General features: G+C 43.6%; 2 protein-coding genes across 2 annotated transcripts; both read right to left on the reverse strand.

Annotated features, from left to right (window-relative positions):
• Positions 1–394: 394 nt before the first annotated feature.
• On the reverse strand, positions 395–1345 carry LOC117489189 (olfactory receptor 6N2-like). The gene has a single exon (XM_034138359.1). The coding sequence runs from the start codon at positions 1343–1345 to the stop codon at positions 395–397; it is 951 nt and encodes a 316-aa protein (XP_033994250.1).
• Positions 1346–17726: 16381 nt separating this feature from the next.
• LOC117489190 (olfactory receptor 1D2-like) lies at positions 17727–18674 on the reverse strand. Its single transcript, XM_034138360.1, has one exon. The coding sequence runs from the start codon at positions 18672–18674 to the stop codon at positions 17727–17729; it is 948 nt and encodes a 315-aa protein (XP_033994251.1).
• Positions 18675–18946: the final 272 nt, after the last annotated feature.

Consider the following 18946-nt stretch of genomic DNA (forward strand, 5'->3'; position numbering starts at 1 on the left):
TATAACATAAGTAAACAATCTTCTAGTACCTTAAACATATTATGCACCGGAACGGTATTGACGGTATTCTTCTTATTTTGTTTACGTATTTATACTTTTTAATTTCTAGTTTTTGTATTTGTTCATACATTTTGGTACTTTTCTTTTATGTCACCTATTCATATTTTATTAGATATAGAAGTTGACAGGACCCTCTAGGGGAGGACGGAGACGGGACCCTCTTGGGGATGGCCCATGGTGACGTGGAGCCGAGAAGGAGGCCTAGAAAATGTTTCCCGCTCTCAGTTATGTTTGTGGTGATCAACTGAATATGGGCCGCACTGTTTCTCCTGATGTGCAACAAATGCTTCTGGCTGCATGGATCTTTGTGTGGTGCAATCAAACAGTGTTGGGATCAGCTGTCTCTGCGGCAGCTCAGCAGCCTCTTCACATGCGTGAACACCTCCTTTAACTTCAGTCCGTACACCACCGGGTCCAGCACAGTGGGTATTATCAGGGTCACAATAGAGGTGATGAGGGTGGTGTCAGATTCTCTGTTGCTCTGCAGGCGGCGAAGCATCAGATCTAAGTAGACGCTGATGGAATAGTTAAAGAAGACGAGCAGGTGAGGAAGACAGGTTTGTAGAGCTTTGCTGCTGAAGCTACGTGAGCGCCGCAGACAGATGAAGAGGATCCTAGCGTAGGAGAAGATCAAGAAGGCGGCAGGCAGGAATATGATAACTGCTGTGATCAGCAGATTGTACATTCCACTCAGCTGCGCTTCAGCACCACCGCAGCTCAGGCTCACAATGCTGAAGATGTCGCAGTAGGCCACTTTGAGCTGCGCCCTGCAGAGCGGTAAGCGGCTAGCCAGCAGCGTTGAGACTACCCCTAAAATAACAGGCAGCATCCAGCAGAAAAGCAGCATCAGCACCACCTTGGCAGGAGTTACCAGCACAGCGTAGTGCATGGGGTAGCAGATGGACAGGTAGCGGTCAAAGGCCATGGCCGACAATAGCATGAAGCTAGATCCACCAAGTATGGTAACAAAGAAACCCTGGCACAGACACAAAGTCCGGGACACCTGCACCAAGCCGGCGCCGGACAGCAACAGATCTGACAGAATTTTAGGATAAGTCAGTGTGCTGGCTGTGAGAGAGTTCAACAGAAGTGATGCCACGAAGGCAAACATGGGCCGGTGAAGAGCTCGCTGCGAACAGATGATATAAATCACCAGAGAGTCACTGAACAACACGAAGAGGTACAGCAACAAAAACACGAAGAATAAGAGCGAGCTGTGGCCAGACAGCGAGGAGAAACCGACCAGCGTCAGGGACGAGGTCACGTTAAACCCTGCTGACGTCATGAGGAGACCCCAACAAACAACACGCTGTGACCTCAGGTCAACAACAACAACAGTAACAACAACAGAGCTAACCAACCTGTTAACATTATTTATAAAAACATTTAAATAAAGGATATAAAATTAGTTTATATCACATTGACATATACAGTAGTAATAAGGAAACACATTTATTTAACATTCATATTTAAAACGTGTATTCATAGAATATGAATTTACAGTTAATTAATCAGATACTAAAATATCTGCTTGAACATTAATGTATAAGTCAATGATAAATATCTATCATGAATCAGAAACAGGCAAAAGCATCATCACAATGAACACGAAAAATGAGAAACATGACATTAATATATGTGAAATTAGTCATAAACCAGCAGAACAATCATCACAAGGAACACGAAGCACGAAGAGAAACTGACCTGAATCCACCTGTTAAAACAATTATGTTAATATATACACACAACATTCATATTTATAACATTCATTTAAAGAATGTTAATATATGATTAATCATGAAAACAGAGAAAAATAATCTCAGTAAACGTGAGGAGAAACTGACCTGAATCCACCTGTTAAAACATTAACGTGAATATATAACAATAATGTAAGAAACATTTATACATATGACTTCAAAATAACATTTATAAGTGAGATATTAAACTAACGTTAGCACAAGGAACACGAAACGTGAGGAGAAACTGACCTGAATCCACCTGTTTAAACATTAACTTCAATTTATATAACATTAATATACACAGCATTAATATAAAGTACATATTTTGTTTCATAATGAATCAGGAAAAGGCAGAAAGATTATTACAGTGAACACGAAGCAGGCGGAGAACACCTGAATCCACCTGTTAAAAATATTAATACATATAACATTATGCATCAACACAGTGAACCATGGACTGTATGTGAACACGAAACGTGAGGAGAAACTGACCTCCAGCTGGTGAAACAAAAGCATGAGCATATAACAATGATTTAAAGAGTGGTTATACATATGACATATATGTGAAATGAGTCATAAACCAGCAGACAATCATCACAAGGAACACGAAACATGAGGAGAAACAGACCTGAATCCACCTGTTAACATATTAATACAACATTAATGTAGATATGATGAAGCATGTACAGACAGACAGCATCTCAGTGAACATGAGGAGAAACTGACCTGAATCCAGCTGGTGAAACATTAATACAACATTAATGTAGATATGATGAAGCATGTACAGACAGACAGCATCTCAGTGAACATGATGAGAAACTGACCTGAATCCAGCTGGTGAAACATTAATACAACATTAATGTAGATATGATGAAGCATGTACAGACAGACAGCATCTCAGTGAACATGAAGCTGTGATGCTGCTTTTATCACCATCCTTCTTCCTCCGTGGAGCTCATTATATATTCATTAAAGGTCATCTGCCAATCACAAATATCATGTTGTTTGGAATGGCAGGTTCTGAGAAGGCAATGTCAAGTTAATGTAAAATAGACATAAACATCTTAAAATAGTGAATATTTAAAGCGTTCCTTTGATTAATTCAGTACTTTGTTTTATGTTAGTAATAGGTTCAAGGTTCTTTATTGTCAATCTGACATAGCTACAGAGTAATTATGCAGTTGAAAATCTTATGTCACAGGCTTCTCCAACAATGCAACATAATAACATAACATAATAACAATAAGAGCAAGAGCAATACAAAAATAGTAATAGTTATAAAAATGAAATAAAGTTATGATGTGGAATAGTGCAGTATGAGTCTATATACAAGTTATTGGAATGATATATATATATTAGGTATTAGATACATACTACTGAGTAGCAGTTGAATGTTTGATGTTGTTTCAACAGTTCAATTGTTTAACAGTCTCACTGCCCGCGGGAAGAAACTGTCTCCGAATCTTCTTGTCCTTGCCCGGATGCTGCGGTAACGTCTGCCAGACGGCAACAGAAAGAACAGTTTGTGGCTGGGGTGATGGGGGTCTTTGATAATCCGTAGTGATTTCTTCCTGAGCCGCTGGGAGTAAAGGTCCTCCATGGATGGCAGCTCCGTCCTGGTGATGTGCTGTGCAGTTTTCACCACCCTCTGTAAAGCCTTACGATCGAGGTCGGTGCAGCTGCCGTACCAGGCCGTCATGCTGCCAGTGAGGATACTCTCTATCGTGCACCTGTAGAAGTTGCAGAGTATCCTGGAATCCATTTTGAACCTCCTCAGCCTGCGGAGGAAGAAGAGCCGCTGTCGAGCTTTCTTGGTGATGGTGGTGGTGTGAAGAGACCATGTCAGGTCCTCAGTGATGTGGACCCCAAGGAACCTGAAGCTTTTGACTCTCTCCACCGTAGTCCCATTGATGGCGATGGGGGCGTGTCCCTCTCCCTGCTGCTTCCTGTAATCCACAATCAGCTCCTTTGTTTTGCTGATGTTGAGATGGAGGTTGTTCTCCTGGCACCAAGATGTCAGGTTTTCGACCTCCTCTCTGTATGCCGTCTCGTCATCGTCTGTGATCTGGCCGATGACGGTCGTGTCATCAGCAAACTTCACGATGGTGTTGGAGCTGTGTGTGGCCACGCAGTCGTGGGTGAACAGGGAGTAGAGGAGAGGGCTGAGCACGCAGCCTTGAGGGGCACCGGTGTTAAGAATCAGGGTGGAGGATGTGATGTTTCCCACCCGCACTGCCTGGGGTCTGCCCGTCAGGAAGTTCAGGATCCAGTCGCAGAGGGCGCTGTTGAGCCCGAGGTCTCTGAGCTTGATGGCCAGCTTGGAGGGCACAATGGTGTTGAATGCTGAACTGTAGTCAATGAACAGCATTCTCACATATGTGTTCCTGTTCTTCGGGTCCAGGTGTGAGAGGGCAGTGTGGAGGGTGAGGGCTATGGCGTCGTCTGTGGACCTGTTTGCTCTGTAGGCAAACTGCAGGGGGTCCAGAGATTCAGGGAGGGAGGAGGTGATGAATAATTTGACTAACCGCTCAAAGCACTTCATTATGATGGAGGTGAGTGCTACTGGGCGGTAGTCGTTGGGGCAGGTGATGATTGTCTTTTTTGGGACAGGAATGATGGTGGAGTGTTTAAGACATGTGGGGACTACAGACTGCAGCAGGGACCTGTTGAAGATGTCTGTGAACACCTCTGCCAGCTGAACTGCACACACCCTGAGAACACGGCCAGGGATGCCATCAGGTCCAGGAGCCTTGTGTGGGTTAACCCTTTTAAAGGATTTACACACATCTGCCCTATTTAAAACAAAAGGGCAGTGTAGCTCCTGGTCCCTCTGTACCTCCACAGCCTGGCTGCTCTCAAAGCGTGCAAAAAAACTGTTTAGCTCATCTGGGAGAGATGCGCACGCAGACACTCCCGCAGCACCCCCCGCTGCTCCTTTGTAGTCAGTCATTGTCCTTAGTCCCGCCCACATATTCCTAGTGTTACAGCCTTTGAAGTCAGATTCCACCTTCTCTTTGTACTGTCTCTTTGCATTTTTTATTGCTCTCCGGAGATCATACCTAGACTTCCTGTACTCCTCCAAATCTCCCGCTGTGTGCGCGAGAGTGCGCGCTTTCAGTTTGCCGCGCACCTCACCGTTTACCCAGGGCTTTTGATTTGGGAATGTCCGTACAGAAACCTTCGGTACCACGTCATCGATGCATTTCCCAATGTAGCAGATGACAGTGTCCGTGTGTGTGTTGATGTTATTGTCCTCAAACACACTCCAATCCGTAGATGCAAAGCAATCCTGCAGTGCTGAATCTGACTCCTCGCTCCATCGCTGTACTGTCCTTGTTATCGGTCTGTCCCTTTTAAGTTTCTGCTTGTAAGCAGGCAACAACAGTAGTGAGATATGGTCTGATTTGCCGAAGGGAGGGCGAGGGAGAGCCTTATATCCATTCCGGAAAGGGGAATAAACATGGTCCAGTATGTTTCCCCCGCGCGTCGGGAAGTTGATGTGTTGGTAATATTTTGGCAAAACCTTCTTCATGTTGGCGGTGTTGAAATCTCCGGCCACAACGAACGCCGCATCTGGCCGTGAAGTCTCGGTTTTATCAATAAACCCAAACAGCTGATCGAGTGCCGTGTTGTTGTCGGCGAGTGGCTGCGGCGGGATATACACTGCTGTTATCACAACAGATGTGAATTCCCTCGGCAGATGGAAGGCCCGACATGAGATCATGAGGTGCTCTAGCTGTGCGGAACAGTCCGATGAAATAATCTTCACACCTGAGCACCAGTTGTTGTTAGTCATTACACACACACCGCCTCCCTTACTTTTCCTCGAGTTTGCAGTCCGGTCCTGACGAAAAATAGAGAATCCGTCAGGGACAATAGCGGAGTCCGGGATAGCGGGGTTGAGCCAAGTCTCAGTGAGAATTAACACGTTACAGTTCTTAATGTCCCGTTGAAAAGCAATCCGGCTTCTGAGTTCATCTAGCTTATTTTCAATGGATTGAACATTAGCCAGAAGAATACTCGGAAGAGGGGGCCGATTCTCACGTTTTCTTAGTCTGACCAGCAACCCGGCCCGGCATCCTCGCTTTTGTCTTCTTCTAATATGTTCAGGTATCAGATACACACAGGGGTTAAATTGGGCCCCGGCTCATAGGACGATGCTCTGACTTCATCACCCTCACATATTTGTCATATGTTTACAAAAAACTACATATATGTTAAAACCTTTCTCGTTCTTAACATACACTATATTTAGGGTCGATATGGGTTGAACTGAGATTTCCACACACACATTTAAAAAAAAATATATATATGCCTTATATAGGTATGGTCCTACACTATATTATTCAAATATAGCATGATAGGTCCACTTTAAGGTCAAAATAAAGAGATCCTCGACCACGCACCGCATAGAAAGGTTCAAACTGTCTGGGAATGGATGCAAAACATCTATTGTCTCATTATCCATCTATTTGCTGGATGATGTTTGGTTTTGAGTCTAAACGTGTTAAAGGAGGAACATGTGCAGCGCTGTGGGCCGCTGGTTCAACAGTCTCACGGCATTTCGTGTTATAGTCACGAAATTAATCTATTGATTCGTGTTCACCAACACGATTTTGCCATTTTTTTCGTGTCCCACAGAACGATTTTCAAAGCAATGTAAATAATAACAAATTAGAAGGAAAAAAAGATTTAAAAAAATACAGATGTCAGTATTCTGAGGCTCTGAGCCATTTCTTTTCCTCACAGACCGCAAAAAAAGTCAGACATTATACAATTTAAAATAAAAGGGATAGGGTTAGGCTTAGGGTAAGATATTGAGTAAGAAAATGTGTTTATGAACCACACAGCTTCTGGTATTCCAAGACCCGACCGGACAAAAAGACGTGGTGCAGGCACGAAACATACTACCAATAGAAATACATTGCATTTAAAATCGTTCTGTGTGACACAAAAAAAATGCGAAAAATCGTGTTGGTGAACACGAATCAATAGATTAAATTAATTTCGTGACTATAACACGAAATGCCGTGAGACTGGGTTGGCTGGTTAGCATCTGTTCACTTCATGAGCACATCCAGTGTGACTGACATCCAATTAACATTCATGAAAGAGCACAAATTGAATTAACCAAAAAAACACAATCTTTCACTTATTCGGGATGGACATGATCCTCAGAGACATTTTATTATATTTCAATCATCCGTCTTTCTTGGTCATTGTGCAATATTACTCATTATGAATAAAACACACCAGGAGACAGCTCTTCGTGTCCCGCGGGAAAATACCCGTTGTGTCCTCGTTACGGCCTCTAATGTAATCTGACTGGCAGCTCAACCCCCTCTCTCAATCACTGTGCTGGACAAAGACGACAATTCCACTTATTTAATAAGCTTTTTACTTTAGAAATCACAAAGACGTGTTAATATGTGGAGATTATCCTGCTGAACTAAACGTATAAGAATCATAAACATTTGTTTAAAGAGCAACTTGCAGGTTAGAGACACCAGTGAATAAATGTGTAGGAAAATGATGTGTACACTAGAAGTGACATCTGTTTTTGTAAGACATTTTTACTTTCGCATAAAAATAGACCACCCGCGTGTGACGTCACATGGGGGAGAGCGGCCGGTCTAACGTATTAATAAACATGTTTCACAATGCTAGTTGACACAGAAGACGTTGAACATTTATATTCGAATGCATATGACGGTCCACAACCTTATAATTATGAGCCTGCTAGGCGTCCAAGAGACCAGGAGCAGCCAAGGATTAGAAGAAATAACGGCCATCGGAGAGAAATGGAGCTGTGGTGTGAGGAGAACCAGTGGAGAACAGGGCAGCTGTCTTGGTGAGTGACCGGCGTTAGCTACAGTTAATGTTAGCTAACGTCGGTCACATCACAACATTGTAAAGTTAGCTAACATATATCAGGCTATAACTAAAGTAGTATTGATAATATAGTAACGTTACTGGCAGGACTGTTGATACTGATCCATAACGGAGCGTCCACACAGCAGCGTTAAAAAAATCTTGGAGGTGGGCGTATCTGAAGCTTGGGGATTTTTTGCGAGCAACGCGACCAACAACCAATCACATGAATCTCCCGCCCCCGACATACGAAGCAAAAAAGCCCGAAGTAAACTGGATATAAACTCCCCAAATAGGCGAAAACCTACCACTGTCTCTGCCACCTCCCTTCATGCCTGGCTCCTCCGGTTTGTATCCCGGTAGGTAAATAGGGACTGGTCATAAAGCACCGGGTGATTCCCTACCGCTAATGTCTCTAATCTAATCGAATGTAATCATATGCCAGTACAAGCTCTAGCCAATCAAACCGCTGCTTGTGTGTCCGGGGCGGGAGATTCAGGTGATTGGTTGTTGGTCTAGCTTCAGACATGCCCGCCGGCAAGCGACAACGCACGCCGCTGTGTGGACGGGCCGTTACGGTGCTGTACAGGAGGAGAGAGAGAGAGGAGCGAAGGGGGGGGGGGGGAGAGAGAGAGAGAGGAGCGAAGGGGGGGGGGGGGAGAGAGAGAGAGAGAGCAGTGAAGGGGGGGGGATAAAATAAACGTTTTGTTTGATAGGCCTCAGCTGTTGAGAGTATGTGCTGCAGGGAGGTGGATGCACCTCGCACAACGCACCCAGGAACGAAAGCTAGCTCCGGTCCTTTTCCTGTTAGGGAAATTGTGGACTCGATGTCCTGACAGCAGAGTTCCCGTTAGCCGGTAATTACCGGACTATGACCGGCAAATCTAAATCTCTCCGGTCAAAATGTCCGGTCAAAATGTTTTCCCTTAGCGCAATACCGCATCAGTTGCGCCACTTATGTGACAGACAAAAGAGTATGTGACAGACAAAAGAGTATGTGACAGACAAGAATAGTCAATTCTAATGTCTACACTCAATGTGGAGAAAGAGATGTCCTGTATGGGTTGATTGTGCGTTGATCTGTTGGTAATGCCTCTGGGTTCCGGTGGGCATGTAAACAAATGCATAATGCTGCGCTATACTTTGTGGCCTCACCCGGTTGCATAGCGACGCTTATTGTTTAGGTGTCTTTTAATAAGCAGGTAGTCATATCATTAGCTAGAACTAGCTGGATCTGATCGATATGGAGATAAACGCGAGTAAAGTCTAATCTGACGGGAGAGATCAGCTGCTGCTGACGAGTCGACACGCATGATCACCTGCAGCGGTGAGCGGAACAAAACACACACTTCAGGTTAGAATATCACATGTAGCTATTTTAATTACCTCTCAAACTACCTAAACTAGTTATAGATATGTTTAGTTTGTTGGAGCAGAACACCTCTGCTACGCGCCGTTCGTTGGATGAGGCTGGATCTCTATTAAATTAAGAAAGGAATTGAAAACACCGGAATCAAAGTTATAACAAATTATCTGAGTTTACTTCTAGTAGGAAACCAAACACATATACAAGTTATACAGAGTACTCGAGCACTCCGGGCTTTCAGGTTTGTGATGCGATGCAGATAAATGCGACGGGATCAAACCAACTCATCAAACGAGATGAAAGTGACTTCAGGTTTGTGATGCGATGCGGACACAGATATCGGGATCAAACCAACTCACCAAACCAAAAAGCATTTTTACACTCAAAAACATCAGTATTCATATCTATCTTTGGGGCGGAGATTTGTCGACTCTTCCTTCCCATTTTCCTCCCAAGCGAATTAGAGAACCCCTGGGGAGGAGCTGTTTAAACTGCTCACCTCCCCCAAGTGTCCTGATTGGCTGGATTAACTTCTGGTCGAGGTCAATCAGAGTTCCGAACAGAGAGTGAGATCCTAAATTTCACCAGGTCAAAAGTCAACGTTTATCTCCACCCTATCTACACCACATTCCCTTCCCATGCGTTCTTCACCTATTTAACGATGTCTTTAACGACTTAAAAACAGCATCTGGCTTTTAGGGATGATAAGAAGCGATGTAATGTTGTCTTTAACGACCTTAATGACGACATCTGCTTTTAGGGGTAAAACAGGCAAGGTTGGTGTGTTGGAACACAGAATCTCTGGATCAGTGAGTTTGAAAGTAAGAATATCAGTTCTATATATATGATTACCCATAAACCGTTGTGATTACATAAAACAGTTCAAATAATACATGTTTACTTCAATACAGTGTAGAATCATATCTTTTTACTTCAAGTTTTACTGTCGGGTCACTCATTACTGGATCCGCGAGCTGCATGATACTGGCGTGTTGTCAGGAGAGGGGGAGAGCGCTCCGTATTATTCCCGTGTTATTGTAAATTACTGTACACGTTTGAATAGTTAATTAATCTACTATAATTAGTTTGTTTAATATCAAATCATATCAATTTGTTTCAAAGCTCAATAAATAACATAGAAGACCTTTGACCGGCACTTTTCTAATTTTGTCCGGAAGATTTAAACTGTAACAGACATGTTGACCGGCAAATAATTATTCTAACGGGAACTCTGCCTGACAGGCTCGAGTTTGTGCAACCTGCACAAACACAATAGCTCACCATGATTAAAAATGGTGAAATGCAATGTAAAATTACCGAAAAAATACCAGCTCACTAAATCACAACCGCTCAAACCAACTACAAACTACTACCGCGGATTGGGCAGAGAAGGAGTCCGAGAAAGTTGCTCCCCCATGTGACGTAATATGAGGCGTTTGACGTATGACGTTAAAAAAAAAGCAGTTTTTAGTAGCAGAGCTCAAAACGGCTCCTTTCCCCTCTGAATTCCTGCCCTTATGTCTCGTAAAACATATCAAATCCTGCATTAACTTTTTAATTGTAATTTTCAGGCAAGGTTAAGCATAAATCTAGTATAAAAAAACCCTGCAAGTTGCCCTTTATCATAAACTTGGTGCGTAGGTGCTGTCTATTAAAAGTATTTTTTATACACTTTCAATTGTGCTTACAGCTAATTATTTTTGCTGAACAACATGACCGGAGAGATTTATATTCTACAATTTTTACAGTCAAATACCGGCTAACAGAAACACTGAGTATTTGAATATAGAAACCACCCCACATGTATAGCTTTGTGTGGTGCTAGGTTCACGAGAGGATCCGCAATCGCACTTTGTTGCGTAGCTTCAGTGTCGTAGCCGAGATGCTGTTGATAGTGAGATGTGTCTGCCGTTTCCTCTCAACTGTTTGACCGGTATGATGCACCATCCAGTACTGAGAGTGCATTTTAACATACTACATATTGGCCCTCATGCTCTCAAACAGTACACGTACATACAAAAGTACTGAGATGTCACTCACATAAAGTGAGAAGCCTGCAGGGCAGAGGTCAGGGCGGTAAAAACATCCTGCAGATGATGAAATGATGTTTGTGGTTAATGAGCTGCAGCTTGGACTCTGTGGACTAACGAGCTCCGGCCTTAATGAGAGCTGTTAACGAGCTGCTCTCAGGTGACCTCATTAACACACTGACCTGTTTGCTTCTTTACATTGTGCTGCTGTAATCACCCAGAGGCGCAATGCACAGAAGGCTAAACCTGCACAAACAAGACAAAACAATAATCAAAGCAAATTAAAGAGTGAATCTGTTAAAAAATAACGTCAAAGCTGTCCTTTGGTGCTATTTATTTTGTCATTTTAAAAATCTTTTTTTTATCAAAACACACTGAAGGAAATACTCAGTTTGGGTCTGTTCAAAGGGGCAGAATAATCCACTTTAGGTGCTCTAGTGAGTGTTAGTAGCAGCACATATTCTGAACGGGCCCAAGCTGTAAATATAATGATCATCAATATCTCATTTATAACACATATGAAAGGTATTTTGTTGTCTGCTGTTTATATAATGTGTCTCGGATCAGATCGGTATGCATGGTACCATTTTGTCAATAAATAAAAAATGACGTGATGAATGTAGGACCAGAATTCTAAGTCATTTGAGCCACGATATAACGGGTATATATATAAAATATAGGGGGGGGGGGGGGTGCTGGCGTCTGTGCGTGGTGATGAAAAGCTGGTTCGAGGGCCCCCCCAGTGAATGTTTGCCAAGGGCCAGAGTTGGGTGTAACGGAGTAATGTGACGCGTTACTGTTAACAATTCAGTAATCACACTATAGTTACTAACATTGCGCGACTAGATTCTCCCTTTGACAGACTAGACTAGTAGCTACTACATTATTCAGAAGTGTACAGTAACTTTGGATAATAACACGGCGGGTTCAATAAGCGGAGCCTGTCTCTCTCTCTCTCTCCTGACTTGGGTTGGGAACCGAAACTCGGTTCCAGATGAGAACCGATAAGAAAATGCCGGGTACTAGGGATGGGAACGATTAATCGAATATTCGAAATTATTCAGGTATTCGAATATGAGTTATGAATATTTTTATAAATTTTTTGGGAGTGATGCCTAAGTTGATTACATATCATCGAATTGAATAATTCAATGTATACGACATTGCCATAGCTAAATGTGTTAGGTGACGTCTAAAGGTGTGTTTTGCTCCGCTCACCGGTCCCTCACAGCGGGCAGAGCTGCAGGTGCTGATCTCTCTCTCTCGCGTCCGGTACTTCACTCGCGTTTATGTCCAAATCCATCAGTTCTAGCTAATGATATGGCTGCTGCCCCTCCCTACACGCAGATCACGCAGACTCAAACCTCATCTTATTCCCAAATGCGGCGCAAATGCGCTCCGCAGCCGTTGCGAGGTTCCGGCGCTAACAGTTCATGAGCGTGCTCCCCCGCCCCCTGTCAACACTCGCGACACATGAGTGGCCAGCCTAAACAACAATAAGCACTGCTTGGCAACCGTGTGTGGCGGCAAAGTACATAGACATTTTGACAGGAGAGATTTAGTTTTGCCGGTATTCAACATATTTTACCAGTCATAGTCCGGTAATTATTTACACTCTAAGAAGAGTCCTACACAACAGACATGGCGTCAAAAAGGAGTAATGTGTGGAAATATTTCGACCAGGTTAGTGAGTGCGGTGTAGAGTGCAAACTATGCCAAATTAAACTTATATATATATATACACATACTATACCTTGCTATACCCGCAACCACCGTTCCAGCTGAGAGGGTCTTCTCTACAGCTGGCCTGATTGTGAATCGCCTCCGCACATGAAAGCTGTAGGCCTATAGCTGTCAAACTGTGATCACCAGTTCAATACATTTGACAAATTCGACTTGGTTTCTATACTTATTTGAACATGTATTTATTTATTTCCAAAAGTTATTGAAAAAAAATGTTCTACATTTATTTTTTATAGGATATGTACATTTCGGTTAACCGTTTAACCGTTTTTTGGGGGGTCGAATATTCGAATATACATTTGCTTTCAAATTCCCATCCCTACCGGGTACCCATACAAAATACACAATTTTGGTTCTGCTTAACGGTTCCTAAACACGGTAGACCCTGTATTCCACCGGGTCCGTCTGCGCCGCGGTGACCCGGTGGAATTCAGCGGCGGACTGGCCATCTGTGTGTTTTCTGGAGAATCACTGAACGGCCGGTCGTCAGCGGGCCGTTGACGGCCGGCTCGGTACGGTGACGGCCTGCACTGCCCTTAATTTTTTTAAACGGCATCATGTAAGTTGCGGCGACAGAGGTCCACAGTTTCCCCGCAGCGAGAATCCCCCCGCCCTCCCGTAGACAGTTCACGAGCTCAGTCACTTCATAACACCAAAGATGGGTCGCGGTAAACGCTCTAAAGTGAGGCTCCACTACACTAAAAAAGAAAAAGACAAGGCACAGTGTAATGCCTGTTAATAGCTTGCCACAGGCATAGCTCAGTTAAAATAAAGCACAGCTATTGTGCAATACATTTGTATTGCATTTATATTTTTTATTTGTAAAAGAATAAAGATATTTTTGTTATCTAAACGTTTGACCTCTTTCTTTTACAATTTTGGAATCGAAACGGGGAATCGATAAGAACCGGAATCGGAATCGATAAAATTCAAACGATACCCATCCCTACTCCTGACAGCCCGTCTGTGTCTCATGCTGATCCAGTAATGAGTGACCCAACATGACAGTAAATAATAAACATGTATAACTAGTTTAGCTAGTTCCAGGGGTAGATAAGATTGTCTAACTTTTAACATTTTAAATATTTCTAGTCACTAGAGGGATTTCCACCGCAGGTTTATATTTGCGTAACTTTTGCGCGACTTGTCCACATGCAGCTGTCACAGGGGTTGTGCTGCAGACTGAGACGGAGACATCAACAGCTATAACTTTCGAGGGGTGGAGGTATGCCCATTACTTTACATGTGTAAGAAGAAAGGACAGGAATGTGACGGTAAGGTGCTCTGCTTCAAACACAACAACATCAAACCTCTCCAAGCACCTGCAGAGGCAACATGCTAACACCAAGCTAGTAGCTAAAGACCCTTGTACCCAGAGTGATGATGTTGAGTGAGTGTCAACTCCGAACAAGCAGCAAAAACTAGAATGTTCACCGTTATTAACTTGTGTTATGTCTTCCTTATTGCAATAGTAATTGTTATATGTGTGCACATGTAGGCCTACGTTTTTTGTTTGGGTAGGCTGTTGCTGAGTAACGCAAAAGTAATGTAAAGAGTAACGAGTTACTTTATGTAGAGAGTAACGAAGTAAAGTAATATATTACTTTTTTTGAGTAACGACCCCATCTCTGCCTAGGGCCCCCACCGACTCTAGGATCGCCACTGAACATTTCTACAGTAGAAAAGACAATATCACAAATAACACACAATTAAAAGAATTCTGGAAAAATGTAAATGTTGTATAAAAGACATTTATTGTTTATGTACATGTGGTACCATTGTCCTTTGTTAGGCGGGTTAACTGAATCCTGGCTCCACTTTACTGTCTCTCTACAGGTCAGGACGTGATGTTACCGTGTGTAGGCATGGTGCTATGTTCAAGGTGCAAGGCTTTTATTAGTAATGCGTACATAGCTACAGTGTAGTTATGATGAAAATCTGAGGTCACAGGCTCCTCCCACAGAGCAACACAATAACACAGAAAAACAGAAAAAATAGTGCAAGTAAATACAAAAAGAAAAATAGTGAAATAGTGCAATAAGAGTCTAGATACAAGTGATTGGAATATGATATATTAGATCAATAATTTCTAAGTTGCAGCCAGATTAATGTTATGGATGTTGTTTCAAAAGTTCAGGTGTTTAATAGTCTTATGGCCTGTGGGATGAAACTGTCCCTGAGTCTGGTGGTTTTAGTTGGACATGTTTTAGAGAGAGTTTCAGTAAGTTTGGAGCATTTTTTACATTTATATGAGGAGAGATAGTACATTAGCTCCATGAAGATGACTTTGCACTTTAGTTACAGTGAGATATAAACTCAAACAATGAAATGTGATGTGTTTTTTCTGTGAATTTGATAAAGAAACAATTAATGCAGCTGCACTTCCTAATATGAGATGTTAAAGTCATATGTCATCCTGCAGTCACTAACAGAGGATGCTATAAACCAGGCATCCTCAAAGTCCGGACTCCGGTCCTTTGGTCCAATCACATTCAGCATCCCGTCAGCGTTTTTTCCCCCCACCAACAGTCTGCGAATCAGAGGCACAGTAGGGCGGGTCTTCACGGAATGCGGGTGGGAAAAATGCGTGTCGTCTTTTTCAACCTGTCAGAGCGAGAGTTAACAGCTCATCTAGTTGCATCTGTACTGTAGCTAGTAGCCTAGTTTCACCTACCGGGGTAGCAACTGCCACCCTAAAAATAGGCCTTGCCACCCCAGCTGCCACCCCAGTTGGCAGCTTTGTTTTGAAAGAAAAGTTGTGGCTCATCAGACATTTATGAGAGAAAGTCTCTAATGTCCGAGTGCAAGTGAATGCAGCACAAGACGCACGTCTTGTAACCCCTCCCCCGGCCCTGGCGCGAGCGTGGAAATATGATTGGCGCATTCAGCTGTAATAGACATGTCAACTTGATGCTCTGCTCACGGATGAGCATACAAAACTGTAAAGATGATGACCTTACGTGTGTAAATATATATTTTGTCTTTGTGACGGTCTGCCCCCAAAAAACTGTTTTAAGTCCTGAAAAGTCAAATAAGACGGTGTGTAAAACTACACTGCCCAGCCAAAAAAAAGTAACCACTTTGATTGAACTAGGCCAGTAGGTAAGGGCTTTCCACTGGATAATAACTGAAGTATAAAAGAATGCATGACTGAAGTGATGGAGACCATGTTTGAAGGCAAACAAAAAGAGGAAATAACAGGTCAAATCAAGCAAATCCCCCTCTCAGATTCCACAGCAACCAGAAGAACATAAATACTGGCTGGTGATTTGATGAATCAGCTTTGTGATGGAATAGAAAATGCACAGTGCATTTCCTTAGCTGTGGATGAGTCCACTGACACCACTGACAATGTTCAGTTGCTGGTGTTTGTGAGTTTTGATGATGAGGCAAAGGGGGAGTTTGTTGAAGATGTGTTGGGCCTGACGAACCTCAGTGGACACACAAGGGGGCAAGACATTTATAAAGCAATAATGGGAATGCTTGATGAAAGAGAGTGCAGCTGCCTTTATTCATAACTGTGCAGCTCTCACACTGCGACTCTGAGGGATCAAGCACAGACACAATAACAATGAAAACTGCTGCATACAGATTATTTTTGTTTTTGCAACCTCGTGTTAAGAATCTTGTTGCAATTGTTTAAAAGTTTGAATGACCGTAATAAACGGACCTTTGTCTTATTGACATTTTTTTTTTGGACCTTTAAGATTTGTATTTGAGTACCCCTGCTATAAACCATCCGATCACCTCAGTGTAGCTGTGAATGATCTCTAATACAACTCACTATTTACAAAGCTGCTAGTGCTAAACCAGAAGAACTATCACATGGCTGAGCTGTCCTCCCTGCTGGACACCCTGTCTGCACAGAGAGACACCACAGGTCCTTCAGTGAGGCTGCTGCACCACAGTGTTTCAGAGAGAGACACCACAGGTCCTTCAGTGAGGCTGCTGTACCACAGTGTTATACCACAGCTCCTTCAGTGAGGCTGCTGCACCACAGTGTTATACCACAGCTCCTTCAGTGAGGCTGCTGCACCACAGTGTTATACCACAGCTCCTTCAGTGAGGCTGCTGCACCACAGTGTTTCACGGAGAGATACCACAGCTCCTTCAGTGAGGCTGCTGCATCACGGTGTTTCACAGAGAGATACCACAGGTCCTTCAGTGAGGCTGCTGCACCACAGTGTTATACCACAGCTCCTTCAGTGAGGCTGCTGTACCACGGTGTTTCACAGAGAGACACCACAGCTCCTTCAGTGAGGCTGCTGTACCACGGTGTTTCACGGAGAGATACCACAGCTCCTTCAGTGAGGCTGCTGCATCACATTGTTTCACGGAGAGATACCACCGCTCCTTCAGTGAGGCTGCTGCACCACGGTGTTTCCCAGAGAGATACGACAGTTCCTTCCTTCCTGCAGCAGTCAGACTGTACAACCACCACGGCCCCTAGTAGACCACCTCACACGCTGGAATACTAAATATGTTTGAAGAATTCTGGGAACCTTTTCCTTAGAAATGCAAACCTCAAATATACGTATAACATAAGTAAACAATCTTCTAGTACCTTAAACATATTATGCACCGGAACGGTATTGACGGTATTCTTAATATTTTGTTTACGTATTTATCTAGTTTTTGTATTTGTTCATACATTTTGGTACTTTTCTTTTATGTCACCTATTCATATTTGATTAGATATAGAAGTTGACAGGACCCTCTAGGGGAGGATGGAGACGGGACCCTCTTGGGGATGGCCCATGGTGACGTGGAGCCGAGAAGGAGGCCTAGAAAATGTTTCCCGCTCTCAGTTATGTTTGTGGTGATCAACTGAATATGGGTCGCACTGTTTCTCCTGATGTGCAACAAATGCTTCTGGCTGCATGGATCTTTGTGTGGTGCAATCAAACAGTGTTGGGATCAGCTGTCTCTGCGGCAGCTCAGCAGCCTCTTCACATGCGTGAACACCTCCTTTAACTTCAGTCCGTACACCAGCGAGTCCAGCACAGTGGGTATTATCAGGATCACAATGGAGATGATGAGGGTGGAGTCAGATTCTCTGTTGCTCTGCAGGCCGCGGAGCAGCAGATCTAAGCAGACACAGATGGTAAAATTAAAGAAGACGAGCAGGTGAGGAAGACAGGTGTGTAGAGCTTTGCTGCTGAAGCTACGTGAGCGCCGCAGACAGATGAAGAGGATCCTAGCGTAGGAGAAGAGCAAGAAGGCGGCCGGGAAGACAAGAACTGCTGCGAGCAGCAGAATGTATAGTCGACTCAGCTGCGCTTCAGCACCACCGCAGCTCAGGCTCACAAGGCTGTAGAGGTCGCAGTAGACCCTGTTGAGCTGCGCCCTGCAGAGCGGTATGCGGCTAGCCAGCAGCGTTGAGACTGCCACTAAAATAACAGGCAGCATCCAGCAGAAAAGCAGCATCAGCACCACCTTGGCAGGAGTTACCAGCACAGCGTAGTGCATCGGGTGGCAGATGGACAGGTAGCGGTCAAAGGCCATGGCCGACAATAGCATGAAGCTAGCTCCACCAAGAGTGGAAACAGAGAAACCCTGGCACAGACACAAAGTCCGGGACACCTGCACCAAGCCGGCGCCGGACAGCAACATATCTGACAGAATTTTAGGATAAGTCAGTGTGCTGACTGTGAGAGAGTTCAACAGAAATGATGCCACGAAGGCAAACATGGGCCGGTGAAGAGCTCGCTGCGAACAGATGATATAAATCACCAGAGAGTCACTGAACAACACGAAGAGGTACATCAACAAAAATACGAAGAATAAGAGCGAGCTGTGGCCAGACAGCCAGGAGAAACCGAGCAGCGTCAGGGACGAGGTCACGTTAAACCCTGCTGACGTCATGAGGAGACCCCAACAAACAACACGCTGTGACCTCAGGTCAACAACAACAACAGTAACAACAACAGAGCTAACCAACCTGTTAACATTTAAATAAAGGATATAACATTAGTTTATATCACATTGACATATACAGTAGGAATAAGGAAACACATTTATTTAACATTCATATTTAAAACGTGTATTCATAGAATATGAATTCACAGTTAATTAATATACAATCAGATACTAAAATATCTGCTTGAACATTAATGTATAAGTCAATGATAAATATC

Source organism: Trematomus bernacchii, unplaced genomic scaffold, assembly GCF_902827165.1.
Source record: "Trematomus bernacchii unplaced genomic scaffold, fTreBer1.1, whole genome shotgun sequence".
NCBI classification, from domain to species: domain Eukaryota; kingdom Metazoa; phylum Chordata; class Actinopteri; order Perciformes; family Nototheniidae; genus Trematomus; species Trematomus bernacchii.

Bases quoted from the DNA above. Each gene is read 5' to 3' on its own strand.
- LOC117489189 (XM_034138359.1), bottom strand. From the start codon at position 1,345: ATGACGTCAGCAGGGTTTAACGTGACCTCGTCCCTGACGCTGGTCGGT.
- LOC117489190 (XM_034138360.1), bottom strand. From the start codon at position 18,674: ATGACGTCAGCAGGGTTTAACGTGACCTCGTCCCTGACGCTGCTCGGT.